A 12,680-nucleotide genomic window follows, 5' to 3' on the forward strand; every position below is an offset into this window, starting at 1 on the left:
GTCTGAAGTGGGTCTCTTGTAGACAGCATATATATGGGTCTTGTTTTTGTATCCATTCAGTGAGCCTGTGTCTTTTTGTTGGAGCATTTAATCCATTCACATTTAAGGTAATTATCGATATATATGTTCCTATTACCATTCTCTTAATTGTTATGGGTTTGGTTTTTGTAGGTCCTTTTCTTCTTTTGTGTTTCCCACTTAGAGAAGTTCCTTTAGCATTTGTTGTAGAGCTGGTTTGGTGGTGCTGAATTCTCTTAGCTTTTGCTTGTCTGTAAAGCTTTTCATTTCTTCGTCGAATCTGAATGAGATCCTTGCTGGGTAGAGTAAGTTCTTCCCTTTCATCACTTTAAATATGTCATGCTACTCCCTTCTGGCTTGTAGAGTTTCTGCTGAGAAATCAGCTGTTAACCTTATCAGAGTTCCCTTGTATGTTATTTGTCATTTTTCCCTTGCTGCTTTCAATAACTTTTCTTTGTCTTTAATTTTTGTCAATTTGATTACTGTGTGTCTCGGTGTGTTTCTCCTTGGGTTTATCCTGCCTGAGACTCTCTGTACTTCCTGGACTTGGGTGGCTATTTCCTTTCCCATGTTAGGGAAGTTTTTGACTATAATCTCTTCAAATATTTTCTTGGGTCCTTTCTCTCTCTCTTCTCCTTCTGGGACTCCTATAATGCAAATGTTGTTGCATTTAATGTTGTCCCGGAGGTCTCTTAGGCTGTCTTCGTTTCTTTTCATTCTTTTTTCTCTATTCTGTTCCGTGGCAGTGAATTCCACCAGTCTGTCTTCCAGGTCACTTATCCATTCTTCTGCCTCAGTTATTCTGCTATTGATTCCTCCTAGTGTATTTTTAATTTCAGTTTTTGTATTGTTCATCTCTGTTTGTTTGTTCTTTAATTCTTCTAGGTGTTTATTCTTTAATTCTTCTAGGTCTTTGTTAAACATTTCTTGCATCTTCTCAATCTTTGCCTCCATCCTTTTCCTGAGGTCTTGGATCATCCTCACTATCATTATTCTGAATTCTTTTCCTGGAAGGTTGCCTATCTCCACTCATTTAGTTGTTTTTCTGGGGTTTTACCTTGGTCCTTCATCTGGTACATAGTCCTCTGCCTTTTCATCTTGTCTATCTTTCTGTGAATGTGGTTTTTGTTCCACAGGCTGCAAGATTGTAGTTCTTCTTGCTTTTGCTGTCTGCCCTCTGGTGGATGAGGTTATCTAAGAGGCTTGTGCAAGTTTCCTGATGGGAGGGACTGGTGGTGGGTAGAGCTGGGTGTTGCTCTGGAGGGCAGAGCTCAGTAAAACTTTAATCTGTTTGTCTGTTGATGGGTGGGACTGGGTTTTCTCCCAGTTCGTTGTTTGGCCTGAGGCGACCCAACACTGGAACATACCCGGCTCTTTGGTGGGGCTAATGGCAGACTCTGGGAGGGCTCACGCCAAGCAGTACTTCCCAGAACTTCTGCTGCCAGTGTCCTTGTCCTCACAGTGAGACACAGCCACCCCACACCTCTGCAGGAGAGCCTCCAACACTAGCAGGTAGGTCTGGTTCAGTCTCCTATGGGGTCACTGCTCCTTCCCCTGGGTCCTGATGCGCACACTACTTTGTGTGTGCCCTCCAAGAGTAGAGTCTCTATTTCCCCCAGTCCTGTCGAAGTCCTGCAATCAAATCCCGCTAGCATTCAAAGTCTGATTCTCTAGGAATTCCTCCTCCCATTGCCGGAGCCCCAGTTTGGGAAGCCTGACGTGGGGCTCAGAACCTTCACTCCAGTGGGTGGACTTCTGTGGTATAAGTGTTCTCCACTTTGTGAGTCACCCACCTAGTAGTTATGGGATTTGATTTCATTGTGATTGTGCCCCTCCTACTGCCTCACTGTGGCTTCTCCTTTGTCTTTGTATGTGGGGTATCTTTTTTGGTGAGTTCCAGTGTCTTCCTGTCCATGATTGTTCAGCAGTTAGTTGTGATTCCAGTGCTCTCACAAGGGAGAGTGCCCAAAGCATTCTTGAATAAGCCCATAGACATTGCTTTTTATGCCATTACGATGATAAGCGCTGTGCATATTTGACTGAGGGTGGCTTTTGTGTCATACGTTTATTTCTCATTGAGCTCTGCCATGAGAAATATTCTTAGGAAATTCACTATTTACTTTACAGACGTTGTTAAGGACATTGATCTCCTATGTAAAATCCATTCCATAAATTCCTTTCAAAACTAAATGCTGTGAAGAATCTTACTTACCATAAGACATATCTGTGTTCTTACTTATGGGTAGTCAAAATTTTGTAAATTATTTTGTTTCCTCCTGCCTTCGTCTGCCAGGAAACTCAGAATCAATTTATGACTTAATTTTAATAAGCATGAGGAGCTTAGAATCTTAGAACCTTAGAATCTGCATGTTTGCATTTCTACTTAACATCTTGTTTTAGCCTTCTTTTCCGTTTTCTCTGACTTCAATTCTTGTTTAAGTTTTTGCTTTCTCTTGCATGATCACATAAAGTACCTGAAATCTTTTGTGAATGAAGCAGAGGTACAAGTAAAAGTTACGATAGGTATAAGCATGTGTTTTTCTGCCCTTTTATGTTGTGAGTTCCTTGAGAAAAGGGATTATTTTGTGCATCCTTTATACTAGGCCACAGAAAAATGCCCAGGCTATAGTAGGTGTTTAATAAAGGTTTGTTGAAGTAAGTTGATAAAAGTCGACCCATGACTCCCTAGGTGGGCAAAGTCAAGCTCACTTTCTCTTACACTTTGTCTGTTGTAAGAAGGCCAAGGAAAGGTGGAGTGCTGTAGTGGAAAGAACTTAAACTCTGCCTGTTACCAATTGTACAAACTTGTGTGACTTATTTAGCTCATATGATCCTCTTCTTTTTACTTTAATCTGAAAATGGAAATAAGGATGCCCTACTGGATAGCTATGAAGATTGATATTGCTTGTAAACCTCTCAGCACATTTTCAGGCCCATAATAGCAATCAGCACATGTTAGGGCTCCTCTCTTCCCTCCATATTTCCTCATTTCATTGGAAATTGCACTTGGAAAAGGATAAGTGGCTTGCTCACAAGATAGTCAATTAATTGAGGTGTCATATGTAAAATAAATGTGACTATTGACCTCATGCAGAGGGATATAAAAATTAATCGATGGTAATGCACATTGAGATTTTTTGCTGAAAAGTGCTTAAGAATGGCTCAGTACTATTACGTTTTATTTCATCATTAATATTATTTATGAATATTTGGCTTTGTCTTGTCCTGGTGTGGTTATATCTCTGGTCTTAATTGCATTTATTTTCAATTTAGTCCCAATTTATATCTTAATAAAAATATAGATGAAATCAAAAAGCATAGTTCCTGTCTTTCATACAAATTTATTTTTACAAGGTGGATGATTTAACCTGTTTCAATATGCTCCCTATGAAATAGACATTAAGATATTTAGTAAATAATTTTTGTTAATTGCATTTAATATCAAGCTCAAGCATTTCTCATAGTTTTGACATCACGCTTTTTGCGCTCATATTTTATGTTTATTGGCCATTTTCTAATGAAATTCTTCATTATGAGATACTTGATCCATTTCAGATGATAAACGTCAATGTTTCAAGTATTTCTAGTAGAAGAGATAATTAACTAAATGAAATACCTGTTATCACTTTACTGTCAGGGAATGCTCGCTGCCTGCAGTCTCAAATGGGGTTTGTGTTATAGAGTGCAAGTTCATTCTTCTGAGAGTCAGGGGATCTGAGTTCTAGCTTGGTCTCCTTCTAGCTGTGTGGTCCTGGGGAAGTTACTTCATCTCTCTGAGACTCACTGGCTTACTGTCAAACACGAGGGAGTCAGCCTCAATGATCTTTAGCTTCTGTTCCCATCATAGCATCTGGTCCTTTGCATTGGAACTATTGAGGCAGGCCCTACATTTAGGTCTGTAGGGCAACAGAAAGATTGATCCTAATACACAACATTATCTTCTGGGGTATATTACTTTTTACCATCCTACTCACAACTTTAAAATATCTTTCCTTTTAACTGCAGGTCACTTAGTACTTGACATATATTAGAGACTCAATAAATGTCTCAAATGTCCAGGTTCTGAGCAGGATGTGTCCAGGAGGCCAAGGATCTCTATGAAACCCCATTACTGAGGAAGTGGGAGGATATATTTCCGATTTCAACCTTAAGTGGGTAGAGTTGTATTTATTTATTTGTTTTGTTAGTTTTAGATTTAGTAATAATGAATATAGAGATGGGCTGATACTATAGCCTATGTGTAAATATGGAATATTTACTTCTGGGAGATACTGATACCAGGAATTTGATTTAAACCATCTGAAACTGCAAAGCATCTCTGTAAACTACTGAAGCTACTTTGTGGCAAAATACATTTTTCAGTGGCTGTAATGTGATACTAATACAAAACCAGAAATCTACTCAGTTCTGGTACATGGGAAGCAAATGACTAAGGGCACCAAATTTTCACTCTGGAAAATTCCATTAGTGATAAAGACATCCAGACAGTTTTTAGCCCCTCATCACGATTATTATTGCTGGTCATCAATTTCTCCCCAATTCCACAGAGCAGATTTCTTTGCACAATAATCTAATCACACCCTTTGTTTTGACTATGTGAACGTACATAGATCAGTCTGCAGACCACATGAGTTTGTTGGTATAGCTCCTACACCACCTACACCTCTTCAAGATACTCCTTTCTTTTTTTTTTTTTTTTTTTGGCAAGGTGAATTTCAAAGAGATACTTTTTTTATAAAACTTTTTTTAAAAAAATCAATTATTGTTTTGAGTTTTCCTCCAAAACTAAGGAGCCATTTATGGTAGAGTCTGGGCTTTCATTTATTTTTTTATTAGTTATTCATGTTGGGTTTGAGGTTTTTTTACTGGGGTCTCCAAAGTTAAAAGCAGAGAATTGACTGACCTCAGAGAAATGAAGCGTGTAAAAATTTTACCATGCTTACCTGATAGCTTATTTATCATGGAATCTTTAGACTCACTTCACTGAGGATATTTTGTGTACAACGAACCCAGGGTTCCTAGGACCCTTTAAGGCAGTGTTATTCAAAGTGCTTGTCCACAGTGAGACTGTCTAGAATAGGAACCAGTGCATTGCTTCCTTCATTAAGAAAGTCTTGGGACTTCCCTAGTGGTCCAGTGGTTAGGACTCCACACTTCCACTGCAGGGGGGCACAGGTTTGATCCCTGGTCAAGGAACTAAGATCCTGCAGGCCACATGGTGAGCCCTACCACCCCGCCAAAAGAAAATAATAAAATAAAATTTTAAAAAAGGAAGTCTTGCTCCCAGAAAAAGTCAGCTAAATGCCATGCAAACAGCCAAACCAGACTTCCCAATGCCTCGCCTCTCAGCCACACTATTGAAAGACACAAGACAAATGGCAGCCGAGTGTTTGTACAGCTTGGGCAAGCTCCTTCAGCCCTCTGTGCCTTGGGCCCTGAGAATGATGGCATTGGGAGGATGGAGAGGGAAAGCTTGAGCCAGGAGCTCAGTGGGTGAGAGGAGTAGCCCAGATGTCAGAGCGAGGGGGCAGACATGGTCAGGCTGATGGTTCTGTAAGATAGATGCTTTCAGCTGGCTGGGGCTCTAGCAGGAGTGGGGTGGGTAATGGTCAGACATCAGGCACACAGACCTTGAAGAACCTGGGGGTGAGGAGTGGGGATGGCTTTCATTTGAGAGGGCTGCAGGGAGAAGGCATGAGTTTCCTCAGGCATAGCCAAGGTTTTATTTGAGTCGAGGAGGTGAGAGATTGAGGATACAGGGAGCTTGTGGATGACAGGGGAGCGAGCCCAGAGGGACCGATGGAAGGGGTTGTGAGGAAGGTGAAGACGTGAGCATTGGCTCAGCCTTGGGCACTTATGAGCAATTTGGGGGTTTGAGGCTGGATAAAGAGGGAGGCCCTGAGAGCGTACCAGGGACTTCCCTTGATTGAGGGAAGCAGACAATGAGGCAGGTTGGGATAAGCCCCGATGCTCTCCTGGAATGGGAAGAAATTCTTAGCTCAAGGATGTAATAGCTGCAGACTAGTTGTTCTCCCTACTCCTGATATCTTGGAGAACTGGGCTGCTTTATTGCCTACATACTCAATAGGGTTATTGTCAGTTAACTGAAATAATATAACTAAACAGTATTTGTCTGTTGTTTTTATTATCATTCGGCACATTTTTCAACAAATGTTTGGATAGCACCAGCTGTGAGACCCTGGCAGGAATGCAAATACAAACACAAAATTGTTACCTGTGCCCTTTGGTGGCTTCCAGTGTTAGAAAAGAGAAATTCATTCTATTTAGAGGGAGTACATTTGCAAAAGGCCAGCATTCTTGTAATCTATTATATCTCAAACATAGCAAAACAAATTAATGCAAAATAGCCCATTTCTTAAAGAAAAGGTGCATTTACTGCCTTCAAGGTCAACATGGGAAAACTGGTCTCATCAATTTTAGCTTTGAAGATGACCAAGTTGTGGCTTTATCCATAGCTTTATGAACTTATTTGCCACCAACTTTTTTTTACTGCTTGGAATGAAAGAAAGAAAGAAAGAAAGAAAGAAAGAGAGAAAGAGAGAAAGAGAGAGGGAGGAAGGAAGGAAAGGAAAGGGAGAAAAAAACAAAGAAAAGAAAGAAAGAGAGAAAGAAAGGAGGGAGGGAGGAAGGAATGGAGAGAGGGAGAGAGAGAGAGAGAGGGAGGGAGGAAGGAAGGAAAGAAAGGGAGGGAGGGAGGAAAAGTATAAATCAAATGCAAAAAAAAGAAGAGTTAAATACTTGCCTTGATCTGGTTGGAGTGTAAAGTAAATCAAGTGGCAATTTAATTCCCAATGAACATGTGACAACCATGGAGTTAAATATTAGATTTAAATAGGGCAGCTAATTCTCTGCAAGAATTACATTCGTCTCTTCATATGGGCACTCTCCCTAATGAACACATTTCTCCCTCTTAAATTCAGTCATTGCTACTGGAGCATGAGAAATTAATATACATTCTTAGATTCATTAATAATGTTGCTCATAAAAGACCTTTTGGTTTTTATCACCCTGAGTTCCCAGAGGCCCATGGAAGCAGCCGTAGCTCCAAACCACATGAATTATAAGGGGAAAAAATCCTATTAAAACAGAACCTTAAACACCAGTTGCATTTTATATCGAGCTGTATCTAAAAAGAAACTGTATAACATATCCATCAACATAGAATGGATAAATAAATGGTGTTACAGTCCTTCCACAGAATATTATAAAGTAGTAAAAGCAAAAGAGTTACTACTACACACACAATGTAATTCAATCTCAAGGACATTGTTGAGTGACAGGTGTAAGACATGGAAGGATGCTTGTAGTACGATTCCATTTATATAAGTTCAACACAGGCAAAGCCCAACACTCTCTGGTTTAGGATACGTCATTGATAGCAAACCAATAAGGCAAAGGATTAACACAAAATACAGGATAGTGGTTACCCCTGGGAGGTGAGTAGGAAGTGGGTACAATCAAGAAAGAACACAGTGGTGCTTTAAAAGTACTAGTGATATTCTGTTTCTTACAATGGAATGGTGGGTTCCTGGGTATTCACTTTATTATTATTAAAACTACGGAGATATGCCTTGTATTTCCTTTTGAACTTTTGAGAGTTTGAACTGGCCTTTGAAGAGTGAACTAAGCAGAGAGGAAGCGGGAAGACTATTTTTACTTTTTAGTCTATTATATATTTCTATTTCTCTTGTTATACTTAACACAATTTACAATTGGAAAGGAACTTTGTGGTGTCAAAGAAAAATCACGGACTCTGGATTCAGGCAGACCTAAGTTCAAATGCCAACTCCTCCATTCCCATGCTGTGCATCGTTGAATTTCTCACAGACTTAGTTTCTCCAAGTATAAAATGTAGGAAGGAATGCTTCCCAGTGTGGTGAGAGTCAAATGAGAGAATATTGTTGGCTGCACATTCCAAGCTCTAGAGGGAGTCACAGTCCTTTTAAACTCTGCCATTCAGGGATGAGTTGTCCAGAAAAGCATGGTGCCATTGACCTGGTGGAAACCCTGGTCTAAGGGATCCAACACTTGATGTGCTGGGTGAAGAGGCCCAAGCTCACACTGCAGCTCCGTCCTCTGTACAGTCTCTTTTTGGGCTTCTCCACTGGCTCTGTCCTGAGAATCACTCACTCCCCTCCCACCTTGCACTACTGGGCTCTAAAGGACCCTGGACCACCTCCTGCCTCTTTCCCCAGTAAGGCGCATGGATGAGTGACATGGGCCAGCTCTGCTCTGAACGAGAGGGAGGAATATTCTCCCTTCCCCAGATGCTTCTATTCTTGTCTCCTCTTAGCTTTGGAGAGCCAAGACTAGGACACAATCTTAGAAAGGAGCTAAGGAAGCCAGCCTTTTCTAGACATTTCTGGTCTAAACAAAAGGAGTCCCTACGGCTCAACCATGGAGGCTACCTCAGCAGGAGGTGAAAAGTGAGGTGAGGACACAGCCTCAATCAGCAATGCACAGATCTTGCATTTTCCCTTTGTATCCTCTGAGCCTCTCTCCCCCAGGAGTCTGAGGGGGCTTAACAAAGACTTAAGGCTTCCTGGCTAGCTCTCTGCCTTTCCCACCAGACACATAACTGACAAATACATGCAAAACATCTGGCTCGTGAGAGGCCTGCCATTAATATCCATTCCCTTCTCATTTCTCCCCTTTCCTAGTCTGTAAAGCTCATTAATGACACTCTGCAGCCAACGGCTCGGTGGTTCCTTTAGTTCTATCAGAAACAATAATTCCACTCCGGAGAGCAGGCCAACGCCACCACCTTCCAACCCTTTGGGGTGGACCTTGCGGCTGGACACGGAGCTTCCCGTCTGGTTATCCTTGTGCGGAGGAGAGAACCGGGGGCCTGCAAGCTCAGGGTGCAGCCACTGACTCCCCATCCTCTGCCTGCAGCTCCACATGCCTCTATTCCAATGTCCATTCTGTCTTTGTTTTACAGTTGTTCAGCACATCAAGCGACATAACATTGTTCTGAAAAGGGAGCTAGGCGAAGGAGCCTTTGGAAAAGTTTTCCTAGCTGAATGCTATAACCTCTGTCCTGAGCAGGACAAGATCTTGGTGGCAGTGAAGGTAAGCGAACACCCCAGAACGTCTCATTATCCGTGGTCACACCCAGGTGTGGAGGTGATGCTTTATTTTATGTTATTGTAGTGGCCAATTCAGGAGCAAATTACATCTGCTATGGTGGATGTGTTCAAATTCCTTTAGAGGAATGGACAGTGGGAAGGATATTTGGGGCACAACCAACTGTCAGAGGTTCTGCTCAGGGACAGCCTTCCAGTCTACAGGCTGTGAATGGCTCTGAGCTACTCTTTCCGGTCAATGTGAACTAAATTCTGGATAGAGGTCAGTGAGGTCAAACAGAATCCAACCGGCTGAGTCTTGGAGACTCCACTGTCTCCTCAGGTTGCTTGGTGCTCGTCCAAGCTCAGTGGGAGTTTGTCTCCTGTTCGAAGGTTCTGGAAGGGAGACTGTGGCCTTCACTTCCCCTCTCAGCCTCAGTTCTGCTGAGAACTTCTGTTATACTTACTTTGTCCCTCCCAAGTGTCTCCAAGGCCCTAGGCATGATTCCATCTGGGATGGGTGACATCTCTGGTAGATCCCACCTCCCTAGGAGACACAAGATTTTACACAGAAGTCTGAAAGTCCTTCATCATAGCCATGTCTTCGTAAACTCAAAACAGGAGACCTGTTCTTCAATAAGATAAACATTATTGAAAGGGCTAAAATTTCCACTGAGCTCTCTAAATCACAAGAATCAACATAAATAGCACAAAAGACTTCAGCATATCGTTTACACATGGCATTGTCAAAATTACAAACGGAACAACTCACCCAAGTATAATATATATAAAACACTTAAAAGAGGCATATGTTTATAAAGTGAATTAAATGCCGAATGCATACGGATGTGGCTAATGTAATAAAATGTAACTTCTTGGCCTCACATGATTGAGTTTGGGTTTTTATTTGTTTGTTTGTTTGGCCAAACACAGAATATTTGTACAAATGACATTTATTTACTCATTATAACCAGGACAGCTTTTTAAAAATGAGACATGTATTCCATTACTGTTGTACTTAGCCTTAAAATACTTTAATATATGTGTAATGGGTAACAGAGGAGAGAAATTAAATGATTCTTGAACTTCCCCAGCCTGCAGACTAAACACAGTTTCTGTTAAAGTTCATCCAGATGAAACACTGTGTATTTGCTTTCCTTGTCATCAAAAGTAACTAAGCCGACTGGCACGGATACTCTTAGACTCTCAGCAAAGGCTCCTAAAAAGCTGCACTCTGGGGCGAATAAAGGACAGACCTTTCTAGGGATGAGCAATGTAATATCAATCAAATAAACATCATCTCTAAGATAGGTAAATGGAGGAGGGGAGTGAGACAGAGGAGAGAAGAGGGGAAGGGAGATGCTAGAGAGATGCGAGGTTAAGTGCGGTGAGTGGTGTAAAGTGAGAATCCTGAGGGGACGCTGAGGATGCTTAATTCCTGCTGCTGCAATTGCTTCCTCTTTTCTTTCATTTACTCAAAAAGTTTGTTATTTTTTAAAGCACAAAATGTTCAGAACATTTGGCAGTGCTATATCTGCAGTTTTTGCTTTCTTCTGCTGCTATCTTTTTTTCCCCCCTTTGGAAAAATGGGACCGAAAGGTGCCTCTGTTTTTGTAGATTCATAGCCTGATGCAAGGTTAGAGCTGGAAGACGCTTAGGGAACATATAAGCCTAGTCTAGCATGTGTCATAGGCAGGGAGACTGAAGGCCCTGGGGAGGCCAGGAGGCCATCCAGGGAGCTAAGTCAGGCCTTCAGAAATTCACTTCATGGGGTCACAAGGTGAAATCTTTGAATGTGAGAAAATCCTGGGAGATTAGGGAAACCTAGAGGACAGTGTAGGAATAGCTGAAAGACCTCAGCCTGACAAAGAGATAGACTCACAGAATTTCTCAGTGGGTATTGCCTTTCATTTCCGTATCACTCCTAATTCTGCTCCTGCTTCGGCGTACTTCTTGCGGTGTCCTTAAGGAGACTAACGCCATGGCGCCCTCAACTCAGACATTACATTTCCTTCCAAACTAGTGCTAAAACAGGATGTCAGGGCTTGGGCTCGTCATGATGAAGGATCAGCCAGCATCAGCAGGGTGTAGCCAGCTGTTCTGTCCACAGCATGCTTCCCATCACTACTGCCGGTGGGGCTTCTTTCTGGTTTAAATCCCAGTCATAGCCCTAATCCCACCCCTGACTCCGACCCAGGCCCTAGTCCCCATAAACCTCCTGGCTTTGCCATAAATGTTTATAAATTAACGACCCGCGATGAGCGTTTGCTCTTTAATCAACATTGCTGAAAAACAAAACAAAAACAAAACCAGGGCTTCCCTGGTGGCGCAGTGGTGGAGAGTCCGCCTGCCGATGCAGGGGACACGGGTTTGTGCCCCAGTCTGGGAAGATCCCACATGCCGCGGAGCGGCTGGGCCCGTGAGCCATGGCCGCTGAGCCTGCACGTCTGGAGCCTGTGCTCCGCAACGGGAGAGGCCGCAGCAGTGAGAGGCCCGCGTACCGCAAAACAAAAAAAACAAAAAAAAACAAAACAAAAAAAACAAGCAAATTTGTCCCCTTATCTCACGTAGAGAGAGCAAAATATCTACAGCTTAAAAATTCATTTCAACTTCAAGGTCACACAGCTAAGAAATCGCATCTCGATGACCTTGAATGTGAACTTTTGTTGAAATCGGAGGCTTTGCTTACATTGGCCAGAATGATTTCAAGCTTCAGAAAGGAGGCCCATTTTAACTTTCTGGGATCCAGAGGCTACAGCCACGGAAGAAACAAGTCTGATTTTTCATGGGCTCCGGGATGAATTGGGTCAGAAAAACACATGAACCTTTCATAGAGCTGCCTCTCACCAGCCTGATCTGCTCATTTTTAAGCGTGTGGGCCAATTGAAAGTGTATTCAAAGACTATCTAATAAGCCTGGGAGGAAAATGTCTATGGTTCCGTCCTGACCACAATAAAGGGATTTTTTTAAAGGAACGAGACAAACTGAACGTGGCCTCCAGGGCCTGCATAGCCCTTCACCTCTGAGGAATGGCTGCCAGGGCTGCTTCTCCTCCATTGGAGGCACCCAGGGATGTTTGACGGTCTTCCTGCCTGTTGCCTAGCAACCCCTGCAGCATTGATTATGCATGCTAAGAAATAGCAGCTATTGTCCTTTTTCCTTCTCTAGAAGGAACTGACGGGTTTGAAATCCGAGGTTTTGCTTTCAGACTGACAGATGTCAGGTTCCTGTACATTCTGGCATCGCTTGCCCCGAATGACTTAAGGTTTGAGGGACCTACAGAAGCCAGTTTAAGGTGGGAGCGATCCTAAGGCATGCGCAAGGCCCTCAAGGGCGCATGGGAGGCTGCGCACGCCCCTCCCATTAGAGGATCTGCTTGTTTGGATCCAGCCGGATTGCCCTTTTCTTGATTTTTTGGATGACCTTTGTTTTTTAGTGAAATGGATTTATCCCTTTCCACTGAATGACAACCGAAGAACCCACAGAGAGGATGAGAAGCAGAGAAACCGGTCTTCGATCAAAATGAGTTCCTTTACCTTTAAGTAACTCAATTGCCAAGGAAACACTGCATCACCA

The 12,680-nt window shown here is 42.5% G+C and overlaps 1 protein-coding gene across 3 annotated transcripts in view; it reads left to right on the top strand.

Annotated features, from left to right (window-relative positions):
- The window catches only part of NTRK2 (neurotrophic receptor tyrosine kinase 2), a gene marked incomplete at both ends in the record, with an annotated part of 377,341 nt that overhangs the window by 278,858 nt on the left and 85,803 nt on the right, over positions 1–12,680 (top strand). For all 3 annotated transcript variants that reach the window (XM_082655915.1, XM_082655916.1, XM_082655917.1), the window contains one exon: positions 8,981–9,111. In XM_082655915.1, the coding sequence (XP_082512041.1) occupies positions 8,981–9,111 (131 nt within the window). The remainder of the gene's footprint in view (positions 1–8,980; positions 9,112–12,680) is intronic.

Source organism: Grampus griseus (assembly GCF_964374135.1).
Source record: "Grampus griseus genome assembly, chromosome: 6".
NCBI classification, from domain to species: Eukaryota; Metazoa; Chordata; class Mammalia; order Artiodactyla; family Delphinidae; genus Grampus; species Grampus griseus.